The 26,609-nt window shown below is 40.3% G+C and overlaps 1 protein-coding gene across 3 annotated transcripts in view; it reads right to left on the minus strand.

Annotated features, from left to right (window-relative positions):
- LOC126198941 (protein arginine N-methyltransferase 1) overlaps nt 1-26,609 on the minus strand; it is a 112,318-nt gene that overhangs the window by 47,204 nt on the left and 38,505 nt on the right. For all 3 annotated transcript variants that reach the window (XM_049935585.1, XM_049935584.1, XM_049935583.1), the window contains exon 3: nt 10,105-10,250. In XM_049935585.1, the coding sequence (XP_049791542.1) occupies nt 10,105-10,250 (146 nt within the window). The remainder of the gene's footprint in view (nt 1-10,104; nt 10,251-26,609) is intronic.

Here is a 26,609-nt window from a genome sequence, read left to right on the forward strand (position 1 = left end):
TATATCCTCTCTACTTCGACCATCATCAGTTATTTTGCTCCCCAAATAGCAAAGCTCCTTTACTACTTTAAGTGTCTCATTTCCTAATCTAATTCCCTCAGCAACACCCGACTTAATTCGACTACGTTCCATTATCCTCGTTTTACTTTTGTTGATGTTCATCTTATATCCTCCTTTCAAGACACTATCCATTCCGTTCAACTGCTCTTCCAAGTCCTTTGCTGTCTCTGACAGAATTACAATGTCATCGGCAAACCTCAAAGTTTTTATTTCTTCTCCATGGATTTTAATACCTACTCCGAATTTTTCTTTCGTTTCCTTTACTGCTTGCTCAATATACAGATTGAATAACATCGGGGAGAGGCTACAACCCTGTCTCACTCCCTTCCCAACCACTGCTTCTCTTTCATGCCCCTCGACTCTTATAACGGCCATCTGCTTTCTGTACAAATTGTAAATAGCCTTTTGCTCCCTGTATTTTACCCCTGCCACCTTTAGAATTTGAAAGAGAGTGTTCCAGTCAACATTGTCAATCTAAGTCTACAAATGCTAGAAACGTAGGTTTACCTTTCCTTAATCTTTCTTCTAAGATAAGGCGTAAGGTCAGTATTGCCTCACGTGTTCCAACATTTCTACGGAATCCAAACTGATCTTCCCCGAGGTCGACTTCTACCAGTTTTTCAATTCGTCTGTAAAGAATTCGCGTTAGTATTTTGCAGCTGTGACTTATTAAAGTGATAGTTCGGTAATTTTCACATCTGTCAACACCCGCTTTCTTTGGGATTGGAATGATTATATTCTTCTTGAAGTCTGAGGGTATTTCGCCTGTCTCATGCATCTTGCTCACCAGATGGTAGAGTTTTGTCATGACTGGCTCTCCCAAGGCCGTCAGTAGTTCTAATGGAATGTTGACTACTCCCGGGGCCTTGTTCTTCATCTACATTCTCTTCCATTTCCATAATATTGTCCTCAAGTACATCGCCCTTGTATAGACCCTCTATATACTCCTTCCACCTTTCTGCTTTCCCTTCTTTGCTTAGAACTGGTTTTCCATCTGAGCTCTTGATGTTCATACAAGTGGTTCTCTTATCTCCAAAGGTCTCTTTAATTTTCCTGTAGGCAGTATCTATCTTACCCCTAGTGAGATAAGCCTCTGCATCCTTACATTTGTCCTCTAGCCATCCCTGCTTAGCCATTTAGCACTTCCTGTCGATCTCATTTTTGAGACGTTTGTATTCCTTTTTGCCTGCTTCATTTAATGCATTTTTATATTTCCTCATTTCTTCAATTAAATTCAATGTTTCTTCTGTTACCCAAGGATTTCTACTAGCCCTCGTCTGTTTACCTACTTGATCCTCTGCTGCCTTCACTACTTCATCCCTCAAAGCTACCCATTCTTCTTCTACTGTATTTCTTTCCCCATTCCTGTCAATTGTTCCCTTATGCTCTCCCTGAAACTCTGTACAACCTCTGGTTCCTTCCGTTTATCCAGGTCCCATCTCCTTAAATTCCCACCTTTTTGCAGTTTCTTCAGTTTTAATCTACAGTTCATAACCAATAGATTGTGGTCAGAGTCCATATCTGCCCCTGGAATTGTCTTACAATTTAAAACCTGGTTCCTAAATCTCTGTCTTACCATTATATAATCTATCTGATACCTTTTAGTATCTCCAGGGTTCTTCCATGTATACAACCTTCTTTCATGATTCTTGAACCAAATGTTAGCTATGATTAATTTATGCTCTGTGCAAAATTCTACCAGACGGCTTCCTCTTTCATTTCTTACCCCCAATCCGTATTCACCTACTATGTTTCCTTCTCTCCCTTTTTCTACTCTCGAATTCAAGTCACCCATGACTATTAAATTTTCGTCTCCCTTCACTACCTGAATAATTTCTTTTATCTTATCATACATTTTATCAATTTCTTCATCATCTGCAGAGCTAGTTAGCATATAAACTTGTACTACTGTAGTAGGCATGGATTTTGTGTCTATCTCGGCCACAATAATGTGTTCACTATGTTGTTTGTAGTAGCTTATTGTAGTAGCTTACACGCACTCCTATTTTTTTTTATTCATTGTTAAACCTACTCCTGCATTACCCCTATTTGATTTTGTATTTATAACCCTGTATTCACCTGACCAAAAGTCTTGTTCCTCCTGCCACTGAACTTCACTAATTCCCACTATATCTAACTTTAACCTACCCATTTCCCTTTTTAAATTTTCTAATCTACCTGCCCGATTAAGGGACCTGACATTCCATGCTCCGATCCGTAGAACGCCAGTTTTCTTTCTCCTGATAACGACGTCCGGAGATCCGAATGGGGGACTATTTTACCTCCAGAATAGATTACCCAAGAGGACGCCATCATTTAATCATACAGTAAAGCTGCATGCCCTTGGGAAAAATTACGGCTGTAGTTTCCCCTTGCTTTCAGCCGTTCACAGTACCAGCACAGCAAGGCTGTTTTGGTTAGTGTTACAAGGCCAGATCAGTCAATCATCCAGACTGTTGCCCCTGCAACTACTGAAAAGGCTGCTGCCCCTCTTCCGGAACCACACGTTTGTCTGGCCTCTCAACAGATACCCTCCGTTGTGGCTGCACCTACGGTACGGCCATCTGTATCGCTGAGGCACACAAGCCTCCCCACCAACGGCAAGGTCCATGGTTCATGGGGGGGAAAATGTGATATGTAAATTGCAAATTTTGGGTATTTGTAGGTAGGTTTGTATCAATCTGTAACAGCTAATACATAAAAAAAATCAATTTTCTGAAGTATAATTGGACAGATAATAAAATCTACACCAGGTGACAGCAGCAGAAAACATGTATAAAAGTTAAGGAAATGTGCAAGCTTTCAGAGCTAGTGGCTTCTTCTTCTGGCAGAATGATTGCAGGTGAAGGAAAAACACTGGCAAGGTTTAGGAAATGGGGGAGTTGATATAAAGTCGGCCAATACCTTGGGACAGGGGACACTTACCAGACAGAATGAGAACAAAAGACTGATTGTTGGTGACTGCACCACACAACATTTGAAAACCTGAGAGCTTAAAGTTGAAAAATAGGGTAATAAGCAAAGGAAAGATTACTGACTAAACATCACACAAGAGTTAATAAGAGCGGAAAGCCAAGAGTATTATATGTAGTAGAGGTGGGGGGATTCAGGGTAAATCGCACAGGCCTGAAAATAAAAGATATAAAAAACTCAAAGAGAGTGAAGAAAGGAATAATTACTGAAGATATGTTGAGACTGAAGAAATTAAAGTCAATTAAGAGCAGATAGACAGTGAGAACCAGGAACATGTTGTAATACCAGTTTCCACCTGTGGAGTTCTGAAAAACTACTGTCAGGAGGAAGAATCCAGATGACGCATCTGGTGGAACAGCCACCGAGGTCATGACTGGCAGGTTGTAAGTGAAAGGCTCTGAGGTCATGACTGGCAAGTTGTATAGCATGCTCTGCAACAGGATAGTTTGTGTTGCCAGTATACAGACAGTCTAAGCCCATTCATCCTAACAGATAACTCGATGGTAGTCACTGTGATGGAGAAGGCTGAAAAGTGCTTACATAACATTTGGTACGCAACGTGAGTCATTTCACATGTGGCTCTCCATATGATAGTATATGTTTTGCGAGTTGCAGTACAGTGGTAGGAGTGTGCATAGAATAAATCTTACAGGAGGATGGTTACAGAGGTAGGAGCCACAGGGCATGGAAATGGGTGCATATTGAGCATAAGGTCTGACCAGGATACTGCGGAGATTGGTCAGAAGCTATTCTATGTGTGGTACGCAAATTGTCATGTGGAATGGACCTCAATTCAGAGCATGATTTTAATGTGTCATAGCGTTGTTGAAATATCTGATTAATACAAGCAAGATGAAGACAGTACTGAGCGACAAGAGGTGCACTCCTAAGTTGCTGTTTCGAGGAAGCAGCTGTATCAGGATTGGATGTGATGCAAATCTGATTTCAAACTAGGCTTTTTGGGTAATCATGTCCAGTGAAGGCTGAGGTAAGAATCTTTAACAGCTGCTTCCCCATGAAAAAAATGAAATATGGTAATAGTAAGACATCAAAGCCCTGAATTACGAAAGGAATCAAAATACTATGTGTAAGGAAAAAGAAATTGTTTGAAATGGTTATAGCAGAAAGAGAAGTAGGATTTATTTCATTTTACCAGAAATACTGTACTGTATCAATGAAAGTGATTAGAAAATAAAAAATCTCTGTATATTGTCTGTAATCAATGAGGAGGATAATAAAATTAAATCCACACGGGCAACAGTTAAAAGGGAAGCAACGAAATCAGTCAAGGAGTGAGGTCTACGTTGTTAAAGAAGACAGCCAGATAATAAATAACAGCAGCAAGACAGTCAATGTGTTTAATAACGTTCTTGAAGTAGCTCAAAAGATTGGCATGAATACTTCAAAGGATAAATCAATAGAACATATGCAAGAAGCAATGCCTCACGTATACAGGAAATTACAGTTATTCTACGCTCTGCCAAAGAAATTAAGAATGTAATTAATGCCCTCAAACTCAAAAAGTGTCATGGAGTTGATAATGTCTTGAGTAAAGTACTAAAATCATGTTCTTCAGATGTATGGAATGTTCTCATCATAAATGCAACACATTGCTATCACAGGGATATTTCCTGACAGACTGAAATATTCATCTTCCTGAAATGCTTCTTTTTACACAAACTCTTCAAAGTGTTTCCTTCTTTTGTCAAATACATTCAAAACATGATAATAAGCAAGAGTGGCAGGACTGATTTTGTCTACTGGCATTGTCAACAGATTTTGCTGAAAATTTAATTGATTTTCAGTTTCTCTCTCTCTCTCTCTCTCTCTCTCTCTCTCTCTCTCTATATATATATATATATATATATATATATATATATATATATATATATTTCCCACGTGGAATGTTTCCCTATATAGGAAAACATTCCACGTGGGAAAAATGTGTGTGCGAGTGTATACCCGTCCTTTTTTCCCCCTAAGGTAAGTCTTTCCGCCCCCGGGATTGGAATGACTCCTTACCCTCTCCCTTAAAACCCACAAGGGAAACATTCCACGTGGGAAAAATGTGTGTGCGAGTGTATACCCGTCCTTTTTCCCCCTAAGGTAAGTCTTTCCGCTCCCGGGATTGGAATGACTCCTTACCCTCTCCCTTAAAACCCACATCCTTTCGTCTTTCCCTCTCCTTCCCTCTTTCCTGATGAGGCAACAGTTTGTTGCGAAAGCTTGAATTTTGTGTGTGTGTTTGTGTTTGTTTGTGTGTCTATCGACCTGCCAGCGCTTTCGTTCGGTATATATATATATATATAAAGAAAACAACTCAGCATTCACATTAATTTTTTAAATGTCTCCCGACATTTATCTTTTTCATAAATACAATAAACAAATGCTTTTGCCATTTCTTTCTTTTAAGAAAAGTTAGCTTCCCATGCAGAACAAAAATGATAGCTTTTGTGCTATTTTAATACACAATTCATTATATGTTAAGTCGTTGCACCACGCATTATTTTCTTCATACAAGATCACATTTCAAGATCTCCCTGACGACCAAACACTAACTTTGAGATAACATTCACTCTGTCGAAGCAAATTGTGATGAAGTTCTCACAAAGTGCTTCAGCATGTACTCATTCAGCATGTACTCATTCAGCATGTACTCATTCAGCATGTACTCAATGAATGCACATTTTCAGTGTTAAGAAAAAAATTGTCGTTTATATTCAACAATTTTTCTTTCACACTCTCAGTACTCACACAATCTACCAAATAAGTACTCACAATCTACCAGCAGATCGTAATCAGTTTGTTGCCAACCCAGTACTACGGCAGCGCTTTCTGGGGTAATTCATCAACAATGAGGAAACAAGCATTAATTTGCAGTGTTCACTCTAGAACCTCTCACAGCCAGCTCTTTAAACAGTTGGGTATATTGACTACAACTTGACAGTACCCTTACTTCATTGGTATCAACAATTAATCACAGTTGAAAGCTGTGTCATCCATCTCAGGAACTCACCACAGATGAATGCATGATCTACTGGAGGGGAGGGGGTGAAATATAAATACTGTACGGTTTAAGTTAGTAAATCACTGTACGGTTTAAGCATTGGGTGGGTGATAGGCACACAAACAAGGCCACTAAGCAATTCAAATGACAGCTTTCCACAGAGCTAAATGATACGAAATGCAAACACGTGCAAACACCCCCCCCCCCCCCCACAAACACGCAGGACGGAGAGGAGGAATGGGGAGGTGGAGGAGGGATGACTGGTGGCTGGAAAGGAGAAGCACAAGGGGTGGGTTAGGAAAGGGGCACCTGTGAACTCACCCTGGTGCAGTCACAGAAAGTTGCAAGAGGTTCACAATGAAGTGAAGCACTGGATTGGGTGGAGGAGTTAGAATAGTGGAAAGGGGGATACAAGATTTTTTTCTAGAGTTGGCAGGTATATGCAGTTACAGAGAAGCACAAGTCATTGGCTGTTATTTTGAGAGCAAGAGGGTTTGCACCCCATTCACTACACATTTTTTACAGGTATTATTTCTTGTTGCAACTTTCTGGATGGTACACTCTCATGATTTCTTATGTGGACAAAAGACCTATCGCTGTTTTTAATTTTCTTGGTACAAATGTCATCTTTTACCAAGGGCCTTATCATTCCCCACTTTATTCAGGCCACTGTTTAGTTATTTTAAGGAGATGGAGTACATCTCTTTCCTTCTTGGGTTTAGATAATAGTTTTCACTTAACAAGTTCTGTTCTACCCTCCAAGCATAAGCTGGTATGAAATTTGGCTTTATGTCACTGTGCTGCCATGTTTGGTAAGCCTTGGTTCCCACGTTATTCTGCTGCAGTGGGTTATAAAGACCTACTTTTTCTAAGGATATCAATCCATTCCATCCATCTTGCTTTGCTAATTACATGCAGCACTGTTTTTTCCACACTGAGTGGAGTCAATACTGATAAATTGTGATTTTGCAATTTGTAATATTTTAATATAATTATATAATGTAATATTTGTAATGTTTTAAAAGTCATTTGTCATTCCACTATGTGCTGTTACCTGCAGCTTCTAGGAATGTACTTAAATGATACTTTCCTCATTATCTGAATGAAAGTACTGTAATTTTGGGATATATCAGCCAAATTTTCCATGGCAGACCGATGGGTCTGATGTAACATTTCTCCATATTGTAGCTTATGGAACACAGTTGTCCTCACATTGAAATCCTTAGCTACTGAATGAATATGGAAGTTCCACATTATGGATTACGTCCAGGTTTTATATCTCAGCCCATTCCTTAACTCTCAGGTCTTCTGCAAAGGTGCCTACATATCAAAAAGATGTGCTGTGGTTACTGAAATCACCAGTTAAAAACTTCACAGCAAGCAGATTGAAGTTCTTCAATGCAAGGGACACAAATGGTTTTTCTGATGTGTTGTATACTGGCATCACAGTGCAGTGGTCCAGTTCTACCACCATTATTTCAGTGTCATTTTTGGTAACAGCAATGTTTCGAATATTGATTACAGTTATTACATGAACCACTAACAATACTGTGATGTAGTTAATCATTCACTATGTCCATACCACTTATTAATGATTTAGTACTGTTTTTATTTTTATTATTACATTGAGACCAACTTCCTTGGAGTACCACGAAATTATTTTTAAAACACCAAGCCCTTTGTACTACTGTATACCAATATATCCAAAAGAGGTAAACTGAAAAATACAGGATGGAATAATGACGATATTATGAAAAGGATAGATTGCAGGATGGAATAATGATGATATTATGAAAAGGATAGATTGCTGCTCACCATAAAGTGGACATGTTGTGTCACACACATGTACAACAAGGAAGACTGCTAAACAAATAAGTTCTTGGCTTATAGTAATTTCGACTGAACCTGGCCTGGGCAACCAGAGATAGTGGTCATGTGAGTGTGAGTTGCATTTGTGTGAATGTGTGTGCCTGTATGTTGTCTTAAAGAAGTCATTTTGGCCAAAACTTGTTCAGCAGTCTTTTCGTTGTGCCTGTCTGTGACTCAGCATCCTCATTACATGGTCGGTAGCAATCTATTCTTTTGATAATATTGTTAAGAGGGCAACTGCTTTTAGCTCATAATTTGTTTCTTTTTTAATTTCAGGGAAAAAAGAGAGAAATAAACTTCTTCAGCATTGCCATGAATTTCTGAATACATGCCCTGAAAAGTGAGGTCCATCTTATGAAATATTCCCCCCCTCCAATTGCTTTTCTTCACCCACCTTCCATATCCACAACATAGTGGTCAGACTGTATACACATCCCACCCCATTTTATTTGTCTTACATTTCTAATCCTCTGTGACAGAAGCCTTTACACTTAATCAAGTGTTCTATGCATCCTCATACAACTATATAAATCATCTCCATTACCGGCAAGAGCTCTTCCATCACGCAGGCCACTTGGGAAATAAATGGTGTCAAATACCAATTCAAAACTTGCTGCAGAGTATGCTAAGATATGTGGTGGTTATTACTTTTATCTCCGTTACATCATACATGCAGTATGTATTCCCTGCCTCAGTTTTCCTTGAATTCTACATCCATCAACTTTCTCTACATACACTTGGTTCTCACTATCCACCTAACATCAATTTGTGATAATTCTGTTGTTCTTGCACTTCTCTTATTAATTTTGGAGTCTTTCCTTCTGATTTTATGTGTCATTTTCTCACACTCTACCATTTTCTTGCACTTAAGTTTCCCCCTCTTTCTGGCTTATTTCCAGTCAACTCTGACTTGGCTGCCACTTTCACTTTCATATTTAAGTTCTCATATTTTCAGCTCTCATTGGATAAAAACAACCTACTAGTTCCTCTCATTCTGTCTAGTAAGTCTCCCTTCATTTGGAGTTCTGAGTGGCTTTTCCTATGTTCTAGTCCTAGCACTTAGCAGCCTGTTTCCCTACACCTTTTCATCACTTCTGCCAAGGCGAAGCCATTCTTATAGGGCCATAAGCCATGATTTTAAATAATTTCATTAATATTTTTGTATAGTTGTGAATTATTTAAAAATAAGCATTTCAAAAGAATAAGTAGTGTACTAAGAACGTCCAGGCATAAGAAGTCAACTTTTGTTTTGTGTATGTCTATAAATAGTAGAGACAACAGTGTCTCGAACTTCTTTTGTCATTCTATCTCAGGTCATCTTGTCTAACGTTGTCTATATTGTGAAAGCTCGTGTGAGCACTAAATTGTAACAATATACGGAGTGAAAGTATCCAAAATTTTAATTTCCACTTTATCGGAAACTAATTATCTTGGTGAGAAGGAAAAGTTTTAATATTATTAAGAACCAATGATTAAAATTTTTAAGTGAATTTGGGGAAGTGAGATTTTCGATCACTTCATTATCCAGTGCAGTGCTGCAATCGTCACATTTTCATCAAATCAAACAAAAATTAATATAGGCATAGGATCTCTGACAGCCCGCATTAATGAACACTGACTTTGCAAATTATTATAAACATAAATTTTGACATGAATTTAACTTACTGGCAAGAGTGTACAGTAACTTGGACAGGACTTGCTCAAAGATTTATTCACTGATTAATCCATCAAAGTTAACGAAAGATACTACAAAATATACAGTTCCCCTAAGAAGCCCATTTTACGATCAATTTTAAAGGCAGTAATTTGTGGCATCTTCTCACAAAGAAAATTAACAATTACCATGCCTGGAGATCAGAATGAAACCAATATTAATCATAACTAACCACTACAAACTAGTCAAGAAATATCAATACTATGACTGCTGCCACAAGGAGCAGTAGCCCTCAGTTCCAAAAGCGAGTGATTTTAGACTTTTTTTCTTATTTCCAATTCCTTCCACTTAGTGGCTAGATTTTTTGAACATTTTATAAATGTTTTCATCTCACTGATACTTTGCTATTCAAAAGTAAATGGACAGTAAGAACGCCACAAAATAAAACAAAACAACTCAACTATACAGTATAAAATTATAATTACAGTATAATGTACAAACACACAAAAATTCAATGTCAGATTATTCTGTGCAAAAATACCTGATTCATCAGTTCTTTAACAGTATCTTGCAGTTCATCCACCTGTTTCATAATAATGGAATGATTTTCTGCATCTCCCTTAGCTTCACCTTTCCCATTTGCAGAGGCAGGTGGTGGTAAAACCCCTGCTTCGATTTCATCAAAATCTGGTAAAAATTCCAAATGAACAGTTAGACTAAAACTAATTTTTCAGATGTTGCTGTAATGTCAGATTGCAATACAGTGGTCTCTTCACCCTTGCATTAATTTATTGAATGGCCCTAATTGCTTTGTTTTTCTGTAACAGTAAGATACGAATTTTTTGATAAATTAATACAAGTGCAAAGTAATCAATGTCTTTCAAAATTCGATTAACACAATCCATCACAAGCATTAAGAAGTTGAAAGCAATTACGAAAAATAATGACAATAATGGTGAACTGTGGCTGTTATGTAGAACAGAAATTTATACCAGACAGCAGCAATCAGCAACAATTTGGTTTTGATTTACTTTATTGAAAGTGAGTTAAAGCACATGTTTGTCAAGATATTATGTTTTATTGCCAAACAAATGTAAACAGTAATGAAGACCATTGTGAGTATATGTGAAAACGTCGAGAACAACATGAATCTTATTTCTCCAGAGAGAGATGGTGAAAACAAAAGTTCCAGGCACAAATTTTATGACAACTCTCCTTTAAAACAACACGCCATGTGTTTTGATCAAAGTACGCAAGCCATCTGATGATAAAAGTGTGAATTCAAAACACATTACACTGTTTTTTAAGTACAGTACATTAAAACCATATTGGGTTCAAATGGCTCTGACCACTATGGGACTTAACATCTGAGGTCATCAGTCCCCTAGACTTAGAACTACTTAAACCTAATTAACCTAAGGACATCACTCACATCCATGCCCGAGGAAGGATTTGAACCTGCGACCGTAACAGCCGCATGGTTCCGGATTGAAGTGCCTAGAACCGCTCAGCCACCGCAGCCGGTTACCATATTGGGGCTAGTAGGTGCTGTACACTACAAAAACTGTCTGGATGGAGAGATTATGTCCAATCATGTCAAGAAAAGTTCGTACAGATAACAACCAAAATTAGAAAAGACTACAGGCAGAAACATGTAATCAAGCAGGAAGCATTTTAACTTCAGTTATGGTTGGGCAGCTATCACTCACAATATGGTTAAACAAGCTATTTGGATGTGCATTAATTAATAATTATCTCTGATTATAACAATCAAATGATTAATCAGTTTTAAACTTCAATGAAATCAAATTAAAAAGTCTAAAACAAGAATATGATGATAAACCAAACACGTGTCACTTTAAAACATGTTAATTTTTAATGGAACTCTTAACAGCACCAGCAATAACTAGTAACAGGACAATTTTGCAAAAAAGGGTAAGGCAAAATTAGGAGTTTTTCGCAAAATAACAAAAAACTGGCAATTTATAATTACTTTGGGATAAGAAGGAAACCATTCACCACAAAGCAGAAGTGTTGAGTTGTCGATAGGCACACACAAAAGAAAGAAAACTGGTAGTTTTTGGAATTATCCTTTGATGAGCTAGAGTAAAATAAAACACGCATGCATGCAAGCACATGCACACATGCGCACACACACACTGTTACATACATGCTTATGCCCCATGTGTTGCCGGCTACACTGACAGTGCCAATACCATTCTTCGGTAGGTGGACTCATTGTGGTGGAGGTAGTATCAGTTGGAGTGAGTAGAGGGAGAGGGAGGTGGGAGGCAGAGAAAGGGATTGGAGCTGGGTGGCTAAAGGCTCAGAGGGAGGTGGCCAGTTTGCCAGCCAGGTGGGGTGGCATGTATAAGAGTTGGCATAATTGTAGTGAGCAATAGAAAGCAGCACACACTAAGGGCAATGTAGGGACATGAATTGGCAAGTAGTGACAGGATGGAGGAATGGGAAATTGTTGGCTGGAGGGTCCAGGGACAGTGGGTTGTTTAAGATTGAGGCCAGGACGATTAGGGAAGCAGAGGTTATGTTGTAAGGACAACTCCCATGAGTCTATTTCAGGGAAGCTGGTGGTGGAGGGAAGGATCCAAATGGCTATGGCTGTGAAGCAGCCACCGAAACTGAATATGCTTTGCTCAGATGCAGGTTGTGCCACTGGGTGGTCAACTTTGTTCTTGACAACATTTTGGCAGTGGCCATTCCTCCTGGATGGTAATCACACCGACCTAAAAATGTGTGCAGTTTTTGCACCAGGGGTGGTATGTGACTGCTTTCACAGTTGACCTGACCTCTGATAGGGTAGCATAAGCATGAGACAGGACTTGTGTAGGGAGTGTTATGTAGGTGGATAGGACAGTCTTGTCCCTTTATCTGCGACAGGCGTGTGATACCTGTGCCACTCCCACTCTCAATTCTTAGTCAATAGGATCATAGCCTTTAGCCTCCTACCCTCAGTCCCTCTCCCTTCCCCCACCTCCCTCTACAGTTCTCTTTCTTTTGTGTGTGCCTATCGACAAGTCAACGTTTCTGCTTTTTGGTGAGTGGTTCCTTTAATCCCAAAATATTTATATTCTACAACAACTTTCCTACAGGATGTAAAACTGACAACTTCAGTGGGATATCTCGAAATTAATTCTTTTGTCTTAACAAAATTTAGAAATCTCAGAGTCGCATTTTACTAATATTCAGAACTGGTAGTTATTTGATGCTAAAACAAAATTTTGACTTGCAATCACTCTAATGCTGAGGATCATGTATGATCTTAAACTAACAGTTCATTTCCCACATGCAGAACTTAGATGTCATAATAAAAACAGCACTGAAATTAGCAAAAATAGCATGGACTTTGACAAAAAACAATATCAAATTTGGCAAAAACAGAATTTTCCAAACATTGACTGGCAAATTAAACAATATCGAGGAAAAAAAAAAGACATCAAGTTTGGTGAAAAACAGAAATTAAAAAAAAATTACATAAATATAACACCAAATTTGGGTTATACCATGTCAAATTAACAAGTGCTACGACCTGACCCTCTTATGTTTATTTGAAATTAAGTATGCATGCAGTATTCATAAACGGTAACACACAACAAATTTTTTAACAATGTAGTAAAGGACAGAGCACGATTTACTGTAAAGAGGACACGTCAAGTTGTAGACAGGCACTATTAAACGATACTCATAGACAGCTTTTGGCCACAGCCTTCATCAGTAAAGACACACACACACACACACACACACACACACACACACACACACACACACACACACACACGACCGCCAACTCCAGCATCTTAGGCCGGAATGCAAAATCACGCGAGATGCAAGCAGCAAACTGGAGGGGATGGGGACAGAGTAGGGAAAGGGATAGTAGTGTACAAGTAGGGAGACAGACAGACACAATCTGGTGAAGTATGCAGGGCCTACTCACTGCCAACAGGTGCCACATCAGGAGGTTGTGGGGCAGATATGCGGGTAAAGAAGGAACAAAAAAGGGAAGGAGTGAGGAAAGATGAGCAGATATGTTGGCAGAAGGCTGCAAATAAACAGGGTGGGAGACGAGAATGGGGAGGAGATGATAAGAGACATGGGGTGGAAACTGTTCAGTGGAGGGTGTGGGGACAGTATGTTACCATAGGTTGAGACCGGGATAATTATGGGAGTGGAGAATTTGATGTAAGGATGTGGAGAATTTGATGTAAGGGTAACTTCCATCTACACAGTTTAGAAAAGCTGGTGGTGGAGGGAAGGATCAGATGACTTGGGTAGTGAAGCAGCCATTGAAATCATGTATGTTATGTTCAGCTGCATGTTGTGCCACAAGGTGGTCTACTTTGCTCTTGGCCAAAGTTTGGCAGTGGCTGTTCATCCTGGTGGACAGCTGGTTGGTAGTCATACCAATATAAAAAAAGCTGTGCAATGATTGCAGCAGAGCTGGTAAGTGACATGACTGTTTTCGCAGATGGACTGACCCATGATGGAGTAGCATAAACCTGTGACAGGACTGGAATAGGAAGTGATGGGTGGGTGGATTGGGAAGATTTTGCACCTGGGTCTTCCACAGCGATATAATCCTTGTGGCAAGGGGTTGGGTTTGGGAGTGGCAGAGGGATGGACTAGGATGTTGTGGAGGTTGGGTGGGTGACAGAACACCACTTTAGGAGGGACGGGAATTATCTCAGGTAGGATGTTCCTCATTTCAAGGCACGATATGTAATCAAAGCCCTGGCAAAGCATGTGGTTCAGTTGTTCCAATCCGAGGTGGTACTGGATGACAAAGGGGACACTCCTTTGTGGCTGATTTTTGGGAGTTGTGGAAGGATTGGGGTCGTGAGGGGAAATGTTACAGGAGATTTGTTTGCAGACTAGGTCTGTGGGATAGTGCCTATCTGTGAAGGCCTTGGTGAGACCCTCAGCATTTTGAGCAAGGGAGTTTTTGTCACTGCAGATATTCCATCTGGGTAGCCAGGCTATTTGCGAGGGATTTTTTGGTGTGAAAAGGATTACAGCTGTCAAAATGCTTGTACTGTTGGTGGTTGGTAGGTTTAACATGGACAGAGGTGCAGATGAAGCCATCAGAAAGGAGGAGGTCAACATCTATGAATGTAGTTCGTTGGGTTCAGAAGGACCATGTGAAGCAGATGGGAGAGAAGGTGTTGAGGTCGTGAAGGAACGAAGATAGTGTGTCTTGGCCCTGGGTCCAGATCATGAAGATCTTCACCAACCACCCACTACCAGCATTTTGACAGCTTTCATCCCTTTCACACCTCAAAATCCCTCGAACTGTAGACTGGCTACCCGGAAACAACATATCTGCAGTGACAAAAACTCCCTTGTTCAGTACGCTGAGAGTCTCACCAAGGCCTTCACAGACAGGCATTATCCTCCAGACCTAGCCCGCTAACAGATTTCCCGTGACATTTCCCCTCACAACTCCAATCCTCCCACCACTCCCAAAAACCAGCCACAAAGGAGAGTCCCCTTTGTCATCCAGTACCCCTGGACTGGGACAACTGAACCACATCCTCTGCCAGGACTTTGATTACCTATCATTGTGTCGAGATAATTCCCGCCCTTCCTAAAGTGGTGTTCTGTCGCCCACCCAACCTCCACGACATCCTAGTCTATCCCTATGCCACTCCCAATCCCAACTCCTAGCTACAAGGATAATATCGCTGTGGAAGATCCAGGTGCTAAATCTGCCCAAACCACCCACCCAGCACTTCCTATTCCAGTCCTGTCACAGGTTTATGCTACCCTGTCAAGCCATGCCATCTGTGAAAGCAGCCATGTCACTTACCAGCTCTGCTGCAATCATTGCACAGCATTTTATATTGGTATGACCACCAACCAGCTATCTACCAGGATGAACAGTCATTGCCAAACTGTGGCCAAGAGCAGTAGACCACCCTGCGGCACAACATGCAACTGAACATAACATACTTGATTTCAATGGCTGCTTCACTACCCAAGTCATCTGATCCTTCCCTCCACCACAAACTTTTCTGAACTGTGTAGATGGGAATTATCCTTACAACAAATTCTCCACTCCCACAATTATCCCGGCCTCAATCTATGGTAACATACTGTCCCCACACCCTCCACTGAACAGTTTCCACTCCCTCTGTCTTATCATCTCCTCCCCATTCTCATCCCCAAACCTGTTTATTTGCAGCCCTCTGCCACCGTATCTGACCGTCTTTCTCACTCCTCTCCTTTTTTGTTCCTTCTTTCCCCACGTTCCTGCCCCACAACCTTCTGATGCTGCGCCTGTTGGCAGTCTAGTCCCTGCACACTCCACCAGATTGCGTTCGCCTCTCTCCCCACTTGTACACTACTACCCCTTTCCCCTCTCCCTTCCCCAGCCCCTCCGGACTACTGTTTGCATCTCAACTGATTTTACATTCCAGCCCAAGATGCTGGAATTGGTGGTTGTGTTTGTGTGTGAATGATGTGTGTGTATGTCTCTCTCTTTACTGGTGAAGGCTGCGGCTGAAAGTTATATAAGAGTGTCTTTTAATAGTGCCTGTCTGCAACTTGACACATCTTCTTTACAGAAGCAGCAATCTGTCCTTTCCTACATTGTTGATATTCCTACCTGCAGTTTCCATTGTTTGAAAACAAGTTTTTTCAAGCTTTTCTGATGAATGGGTATTGAGTAACGAGTGCTCAAAAATATAAAAAAAAAAAAAAAATTACTGGAAGAACAATATTGATTGGTTTCTAACTTGTTTTCCAACTATGCTAGAATGATGAAACTGACTTGGTTTGAAAGCTCTTTTAAAGGGCTTTCATAGGATATATAAAACACAAGTAGTTGAATAAAGGCATTTTTAATAAAAACACCACTATTGAATTTACTGAATTTTGAAAAACTGTATTTTTAAAATTCTCCAAAAAGTATATGTTTACATAATCTGAAAATTTCAACTAAAGAGACCACTACCAAACTAATTTTATGTTGATGAGGATTTTATTAAATGTCATTCGGATTATGAATTATTACTTTTATTTTTCTACCCACAACAATTTTACGGAACCATACAGGATTTATTACTTGGCCTACAAAACTGTCCTTTCATACAAATCACTGTTTTAAAGCATTGCACTAGCTAAATTAGTAACTCAAAATTAATAAATCGACCTACATGTCCAAAATATGTACCTTAGTACCTAATTCGGAAGACTGTATACACAATGGTTGGTTGGTATCCCTATCTCCCATTTCTTGGTATTTTGTCATTGGACAATATTCAATCAGCAGTAGACAATTGTTGTCAACTGTTGCTGCGAGTGACATGTACATTTACTTTTGCTGTGACATAGACTACAAAGTGAAATAATGTGATTAATTTTGAAATGTTGTGCTTTGAAATTAGCTTAATTGTACTTTTTGAACAATTCTTACAAAAATGTAGGAGAGTGTTTGCCTACAACTAGCTATTATTTGTGAACTATTTACATACTGTTAAATTTCATTCGAAGATGTGGAAAAATGGAGAAGTAATGTTGTGTATTACTAAACAGAGGAAGTGATGCACTGAACTTTGAAAAAACGTTTCATAAAAATTAAACTGTTCCCTTGAAAATGACATAAAACGCCTAAAATTTCAGCTTTGTGCTGTAATCCTTTTAATGAAGACGGTCACAATAATCATAAGAAAAACTTGTGTCCTGTTTTCCAATAGATGACAGAAAGAAAATCATTCCTAACATTAAGTCAGAAAGTATTTGACCCGTACGAAAAAAATTTCCCAAGTAGAAGTTCTGACATATCTAGTTCAGAAAACAACGATGATGTAATGTGCTCCAAGATCCAACAAAAAAGGTGAAAAAGAGTTAAGCTGTAGTGACGAACCAAGACATTGCTGCAAGTGCAGCTCTAGAAACTTGGAATGCTTCTTTGCAGTCTGTCGGTGTGCAGGTAGTTTAAAAAAAATGACTAAGTGAGGAGGCAAAGTATCTTCAGAAAAAGCTAATAAAAGTAACTTCAGAATCCAAAGAAAAGTATTTTTGCTGCCTTCTGATAAAGAAGAATTATATGATAATTCATAATCAGATAATTTGTACACAGATGGAAATTCTCATCGTATTACCTAAAAGCTGGAGTGTTAAGTAGCTTCAAGAGGAATTTAACATAACGAACTACGTGGCAAGAAAAGTAAAAGATTTGGTGAAGGTCAAGGGTATTTTGTCTTCTACCAGCGGTAGTCTGTTAGACTACCGCTGATTTTGTAATACACTTACTGTTCTGATGAGATAAGCAAGTCAGTGCCTGGTAAAAAAAGGTTTTATGTTCTGTAAGCTGATGGACAGAAAATTCAAGTCCAAAAATAATTGGTTTTAAGTAATTTGAAAGAAATTTATATGCACTTCAGAGACACCTATCCAGGGATTTACATAGGGTTGCTGAGCCATGTCCCAAAAATTGTGTTTAATCTCAAAACAGTGTTACACATAGTGTTTGTGTATACACTACTCACCAAAAATGGGTGGAACATTCCGCAGCTGGCACTCCAACAAAAACATTGGCTTGCCACTTTGGTGAATTTCAGTTCTTTCCACGACCCGAAACACAAAAAGTTTTACAAGAATTGTTGGATACTAACGATATTGACAACGTAACTTACAGCGAGTCTCTGTTGATCATACTTCTCTAAAAACCATCATAAAATACTCTTACGACTTTACTGATTCCTTTGACAAATTAAAATCATTTACACGGCATTCATTTGGGGCCATAACAATCTACCTTCTAAAAAACACTGAAAAATGAGCTTAAGGTCAGTTCTTTGTGATTTTGCTGAGAATTATACCTCTGTTGTATAAGATAATGTTCCGGATTACCATTGAACCAATAATTCAACCCTTTGTGGCTTATTCAGGGTGTATACATGGACAAGGAAAAAAATTTTCCGGATTTTTCCCGGTTGAAAATACACTTTTCCCGTGTTAAGTGACAGTATACTTTTCCTCGGCACTGTAAAATTTATCAGTACTTTGAATGTTTATGGTTTTATATGGCGACATAGACTTTCCCAGCACTTTATAAAATGAAAATAAGGGGAGAAAAAACACGTTTTGGAAAGATCTTTGATGCGCAGCATCATGTACGCTGCATAGTTTCGTGTTATGAAGGTATAACTTCGAATTCCACCAAACACCGCATGTTACTTTCCAAAGCATTGAAATCGAGATTGCGACGCGCTTTTGTAAGCCAGTCATAGCTCATGTCACGTGATCTCGCCAGCCGAAGACAGCATACACGTGATGTAGTCAGCCAATAGTAAGATCACTCATAAGTAGTGCGAAAATACAAATAGGAAAAGTTAATGGTTTAAATTAATATACCTAGTGTTGCTACAAGAAAAACAAAGCTTTCACATATAATTGTGGTCTCGAAGATTAATAAGCTGCAAGAGAAGCTAAGCTTCCACATATAATGTAGATCTTTTTTGCGCCGTGTTACACTTTGAGATATATCACACAAATGTGCCAGTAAAATTTTTAATAACGATGTAAATTTCTGATCTTCTGGGCTCAAAATTCTTCTAGATGGTCATCCTCAAAGAGTTGATTTTTAAGTGAGAGTCAAACGCTCTGTGATTTAAGAAATTCATTGTACATTCTCGCACATAGTTCATCTTGTGTAAAAAGTAATATTTTCCCGTGACGTGTTAGAAACTGATTTGTTTCAGCAGTTGCCAGAGAGCGCCAGATAACAGGTGCCCCTGCTCTTGCGCAGCTACGATGACGCAGGAAGCTCGTATGTTCGTACGTGTAAAACATTAAAAGATTTTGCGCTATCAAAAGAAACAAGACATCAGAGGATACTTCAAGAGTATCGGAATTTCGTGAACCATACTGAAATGCATAATTCGGCTTAAAGTGCACATTCGTATGTCCACATTGGGATGTAAATTTTCTTTAGTACCAGTACTGTATTGTCTCATGTTTGGTTCTTTATTATGGCATAATGCCATGCGAACTAGAAAATGGAAAACTTGCACTTGAAATGCAGCGAACAGTTGAAACTAACAGTGTGAAATTAAACACTTTGTTAATGTGAGAGCAATAAATGAAGAGGAAACAGCGAAATCACTAAACGTAAACACGGGTCATGTGGAGACTACCCACCTCCCCACTACAGCTCAGACTGCTCTGTGCATAGCCCAGGATCTACGACATTTCCGAATCGGGACAATATTAGGTAGTGGGGCCCGCCACACATCCATAGCCAGAAGCGGGAGAAGGTACTACTTATACGCGACTCAACTGCGCATCCACAAGAGCATGCCCGCAACTGCTCAAACGAATCTAATGTAAACAGCTGTGACGTCTCGCTCAGCAGAGGCAATTTGTTGTTAGGAAGCAATGCATAATCTTCCTAAAGCATTTGACACACTTTGCTGTCGGCAGACGCTTGTATGAGCACTATGTTTTGCTGTTGTATATGGCGCATTTCCTTTGCGACTTAAGTTTTATTTTCGTTCATTTTTCCTCTCGTTCACATTTCGTTGGTGCAGTATTATTCTGCAGAAGCAGGATACAGTAATATCCTTTGTTGGAGTATTGATTCTTACCAATCAAAATCACAAAAATTTAAATGAAAACTAAAACAATAATAGATTTTCGGAATTGTAAAAAATTCCCGGTTTTCTCCCAGATGAAAAAATTCCCGGGTTTCAAGTATGTTACAAGGAAAGATCCTGAAAATGGAGAAGTGAAACTTACAGAGAGATTTGAGACCTGCTGCACAGTTGAAGGGACACAAAAACTTGACACCTTCTTCCCTTAAGTAAAAACAAATATATAAAATAATAATAATAATAAAGGTATATTCAGACACTAATGAAAGTGAAACTGAACTGATGACAACTGTTGAAAATGATGCAATACCATTTGATGACCTCAAAGGATACATTGCTTGTGAATGTAATGGACACCGGTGGTTAGCCTTTGTGACTGGAAACAAAAGTCAGGAAAAGGATGAAATCACAGTTAGCTTCTTACATCCATATTGACATTCCACATCTTTCACATTCTCCAGTCATGCAGGCATTCTTTCCATAAGTAGCAGGGAATTAAAGGCAATCTTGAACCATCAAACTACTACAGAGTGAACATACGAGGGCAGTTCAATAAGTAATGCAACACATTTTTTTTCTGAAACAGGGGTTGTTTTATTCAGCATTGAAATACACCAGGTTATTCCCCAATCTTTTAGCTACACAACACTATTTTTCAACGTAATCTCCATTCAATGCTACGGCCTTACGCCACCTTGAAATGGGGGCCTGTATGCCTGCACGGTACCATTCCACTGGTCGATGTCGGAGCCAACGTCGTACTGCATCAATAACTTCTTCATCATCCGCGTAGTGCCTCCCACGGATTGCGTCCTTCATTGGGCCAAACATATGGAAATCCGACGGTGCGAGATCGGGGCTGTAGGGTGCATGAGGAAGAACAGTCCACTGAAGTTTTGTGAGCTCCTCTCGGGTGCGAAGACTTGTGTGAGGTCTTGCGTTGTCATGAAGAAGGAGAAGTTCGTTCAGATTTTTGTGCCTACGAACACGCTGAAGTCGTTTCTTCAATTTCTGAAGAGTAGCACAAGACACTTCAGAGTTGATCGTTTGACCATGGGGAAGGACATCGAACAGAATAACCCCTTCAGCATCCCAGAAGACTGTAACCATGACTTTACCGGCTGAGGGTATGGCTTTAAACTTTTTCTTGGTAGGGGAGTGGGTGTGGCGCCACTCCATTGATTGCCGTTTTGTTTCAGGTTCGAAGTGATGAACCCATGTTTCATCGCCTGTAACAATCTTTGACAAGAAATTGTCACCCTCAGCCACATGACGAGCAAGCAATTCCGCACAGATGGTTCTCCTTTGCTCTTTATGGTGTTCGGTTAGACAACGAGGGACCCAGCGGGAACAAACCTTTGAATATCCCAACTGGTGAACAATTGTGACAGCACTACCAACAGAGATATCAAGTTGAGCACTGAGTTGTTTGATGGTGATCCGTCGATCATCTCGAACGAGTGTGTTCGCACGCTCCGCCATTGCAGGAGTCACAGCTATGCACGGCCGGCCCGCACGCGGGAGATCAGACAGTCTTGCTTGACCTTGCGGCGATGATGACACACGCTTTGCCCAACGACTCACCGTGCTTTTGTCCACTGCCAGATCACCGTAGACATTCTGCAAGCTCCTATGAATATCTGAGATGCCCTGGTTTTCCGCCAAAAGAAACTCGATCACTGCCCGTTGTTTGCAACGCACATCCGTTACAGACGCCATTTTAACAGCTCCGTACAGCGCTGCCACCTGTCGGAAGTCAATGAAACTATACGAGACGAAGCGGGAATGTTTGAAAATATTCCACATGAAATTTCCGGTTTTTCCAACCAAAATTGGCTGAGAAAAAAAATGTGTTGCATTACTTATTGAACTGCCCTCGTACATATTATGCCTAGAAGCGTGATGAACTGGGCTGATATCACTCATTTAGTAACGAGAACTACTTGATTTTAAGCTTTCCCCTGGTATTCAACAGTACTGATTTTTTTAAAAGATCTGCAACTTGTATTTTTTATTGAAGCTGATAATGCAGATATTGTTTCTTTTTCTATCTATTATAAGCTGTTAAAACAATGGAAAATCCAGAATGGAATATAACAATATAATGAAAAGGATATAGCAGAGATGTAGAGTCGCAGAAAGGCACAACAAAAGACTGTCAGAAAGTTAGCTTTCTGCCGACAAGGCCTTCAAAAAAAAAAACCCACACACACATCTCTTACACACACGCAACTCCCACACACATGACCACAGCCTCTGGCAGCTGGAGCCAGACTGCAAGCAGCAGCGCATTATGGAAGAAGTAACCAGGTGCAGGTAAGGAGGAGGCTGGGGTAGCAGGGTAGGGGTGGAGGACGGTAAAGTGCTGCTGGGAGAATGCAGGGACGAGGTGGAGAGAGGGGCAGCTAGATGCAGTCAGGAGATATGATGGGGGTAGGGAGAGAAAGGTAGGGGTTAGTGGAAAAGGAGAGAAGTAGAAAAACTCGGTGTGTTGGTAGAAAAGAGGGCTGTGTAGTGCTGGAATTGGAACAGGGAAGGGGCTAGATGGGGAAAGACGACTCACGAAGGCTGACACCAGGAGAGTTACAAGTACGCAGGATATATTACAAGGTGAGGTCCCATCTGTGCAATTCAGAAAAGGTGGTGTTGGTGGGAAGGATCCAGATGGCACAGGCTGTGAGGCAGTCACTGAAATGGAGGACAAATATCTTTTATTTCAAGTTTATGGTCACAAACTTGTAGGTCCTCAAGTTTGTGACCATAGACATGAAATAAAAGAAATTTATTCTAAATTTGCAAGTTGTGCAATGAAGGACATCATGTTGGGCAGTGTGCTCCGCAACAGAGTGGCCCAATTATTTCTTGGCCACAGTTTGTCGGTGGCCATTTAGCCGGACAGACAGCTTGTTGGTTGTCATGTCCACATAGAATGCAGAACAGGGGTTGCAGCTCAGCTTGTAGATCAGATGACTGGTTTCACAGGTAGCCCAGCCTTTGATGCGATTGGTGATGTTTGTGACCAGACTGGAAGCATGCAAGGATGAGGTGGAGTGTGGGGCAGCTAACTGCAGTCGAGAGATTAGACAATGCCCCTCACAAAACTCTCCAACCTGCTCACTTCCTACTCCCCACATCCAAGCCTCCGCATGTCCCCTCACAGCTGACAAACTCTGTCTCGCAGGCATACTACATTTACTTCAACCTCCACAGCTTCCTCCTACCACCACACAGAATTCTGAACCTAAACACACCCAAAATACAGTCATGAACCTTTCCTCAAAAAGCGTTAGCCCCAGACAAGCGTCACTCCTTTCCAAAGGCCTCACCTTTTGCCCCCTCCCCTAATTCAATCACGTAGGACTTGTTAAAGACCTTCTCTCCTTCTCCTGGTCTCTGCAGTGGGAAAATTTTTTTGCCACCAATGCTACAATCAGACTCAGCCAACGACCAATGTTGAACCCTGCCTGACTCAGTTCAAATGTTGAACCCTGCCTGACTCAGTTCACTCCTCTATCCAACCTTGATCTGCTCCCTCTGCCCCCAATTCACCCCATGTTAACTTCCTAGAATTTCTTAACATTGAACCTTGCCTCAACATCACTCCCCAAATCCCTCAATACACAAACCAACCTTACATCTGCAGAAAGATTCCCCTACAAACTCTGCCACAGTGACCCCATTCCAGGAATTCAACAGGATCTCCAGTCTATCCTCAAATCCTTAGGCCCATCACAGAACCTCTCCCCAGAGTGCATCTTTCCACTCACTCCTATCATTCCCTGCATTCCTAGCATATTCTCCATGCTTCCTAAAATCCATGAACCCAATGGCCCAGGACATACCATTGTGGCCGGTTACTGTGCCCCCACTCAGAGAATCTCTGCCCTCATTGACCAACATCTTCGGCCTATTACCCACAACTTCCTCTTTTAGATACCAGCTGTTTCCTCCAACAACTCTCCACAGTTCCTGTTCCTTTACCATATGGTGCCCTGTTCATCACTATTGAGGCCACCTCCCTTTGCACTAACATACCTAATGCTCATGGCCTTACTGCTTTCGAACACTACCTTTCCGAACACGGAATAGATTCCAAAGCATCCATCTCCTTCCCAGTCGCCACGACCAACTATATCCTAACCCACAATTACTACTTCTCTGAAAGCTTTTTTTAAAATTTTTGTCATCACTCTTCTGATTGGTTTGATGCAGCCTGCCATGAATTCCTCTCCTGTGAAAACTTCTTCATCTTGGAGTACCACTTGCAACCTACATCCTCAATAATTTGCTGGATGTCTCAACAGATGCCCTATCATCGAGTCCCTTCTTCTCGTCAGTGATTTCTACATACTCCTTTTCCTCTCAGATTCTGCACAGAATCTCCTCATTCCTTACCTTATCAGGCCACCTAATTTTCAACATTGGTCTGTAGGACCACATCTCAAATGCTTTGATTCTCTCTCCTCCGGTTTTCCCATAGTCCATGTTTCACTACCATACAATATGCTGTGCTCCAAACACACATTCACAGAAATTTCTTCCTCAAATTAAGGCCTATGTTTGATACTAGTAGACCTCTCCTGGTCAGGAATGCCCTTTTTGCTACTGCTAGTCTGATACTGATGTCCTCCTTGCTCCATCCGTCATAGGTTATTTTGCTGCCTAGACAATAGAATTCCTTAACTTCATTTACTTCATGACCATCAATCAAGTTTCTCGCTGTCCTTGTTTCTGCTACTTTTCATAATTTTAATCTTTCCTCAATTTATCCTCAGGTCATATTCTGTACTCTAATAGACTGTTCATTCCATTCAGCAAATCTTATAATTCTTCACTTTCTCTCAGGATAGCAATGACATTGTATCATATCACTGATATCCTTTCACTATGAATTTTAACTCCATTCCTGGACCTTTCTTTTATTTCAATCACAGCTTCATCAATGTACAGATTGAGCAGTAGGGACAAAAGACTAAAGGCCTGTCTTACATCCTTTCTAATCCAAACACTTTGTTCTTGTTGACCCGCTCTTATTATTCCCTCTTGGCTCTTACACATATCGTATATTACCTGTCTGTTCCTATAGCTTATCCCTATTTTTCTCAGAATTTCAAACATCTTGCACCATTTTACACTGTTAAACACTTTTCCCAGGTCGAAAAATCCTGTGAATGTGTCTTGATTTTCCTTTAGCCTTGCTTCCATTATCAACGACAACATCAGAATTACCTCTCTGGGGCCTTTACATTTCCTAAAGCCAAACTGATTGTCAACTAACACATCTCCAGTTTTCTTTTCCATTCTTCTGTATATTATTCTTCTAAGCAACTTGGATGCGTGAGCTGTTAAGACGATTGTGCAATAATTCTTGCACTTGTTAGCTCTTGCAGTCTTCAGAATCGTGTCGATGATATTTTTCCGAAAGTCAGATGGTACGTCTCTAGACTCATACACTCTACACACCAACATGAATACTCGTTTTGTTGCCACCTCCCCAATTGTTTTAGAAATTCTGATAGAATGTTATCTAGCTCTTCTGCCTTATTTAACATTAAGTCCTACAAAGCTCTCTTTAAATCAGATTCTAATACTAGAGTACGTGTCTTTTCTAAATTGTCTCCCATTTCTTCTTCTATCACCACATCAGACAAGTCTTCCCTCTCATAGAGGCTTCAATGTACTCTTTCCACCTATCCACTCTCTCCTCTGCATTTAACAGTGGAATTCCCATTGCACTCTCTAATGTTATCACCCCTGCTTTTAGTTTCACCAAGGGTTGTTTTGACTTTCCTGTGTGCTGAATCAGTCTTTCCAACAATCATTTCTTTTTTGATTTCTTCGCATTTTTGATGCAGCCATTTCATTTTAGCTTCACTGCACTTGAAGGCATTACCTACAAACAAATTCGGGGTATGGCTATGGGCACCTGCATGACACCATTCTATGCCAACCTATTCGTGGGCCATCTAGAGGAATCCTTCCTGAACACCCACAATCCCAAACCCCTGACATGGTTCGGATTCACTGATGACCTCTTTGTGATCTGAATCAAGAGTGAGGACAAGCTATCCTCATTCCTCCCCAACCTCAACACCTTCCTCCCCATTCGCCTACTCAACCCATCAAAGCCACCTTACTCGATGTTGACCTCCACCTCAAAGATGGCTATATCAGTGCCTCTGTCAATATCAAACCTACCAACCACCAGCAATACCTCCACTTCAACAGCTGGCACCCATTTCATAATAAGAAGTCCCTTCCATACAGCCTAACCACCCATGACCATTGCATCTGTAGTAATGAGCGATTCCTCTTGAAATATACAAAGGGTCTCACTGAGACCTTTACATATTGTAGTTACCCTCCCAACCTTGTAAAAAAAAAAAAACAGATCTCCCATGCCTTACCTTTCCAGTAACCCAACAACTCCCGAAGC

The sequence above is a fragment of the Schistocerca nitens genome, chromosome 8 (assembly GCF_023898315.1).
Source record: "Schistocerca nitens isolate TAMUIC-IGC-003100 chromosome 8, iqSchNite1.1, whole genome shotgun sequence".
Taxonomy (NCBI): Eukaryota; Metazoa; Arthropoda; class Insecta; order Orthoptera; family Acrididae; genus Schistocerca; species Schistocerca nitens.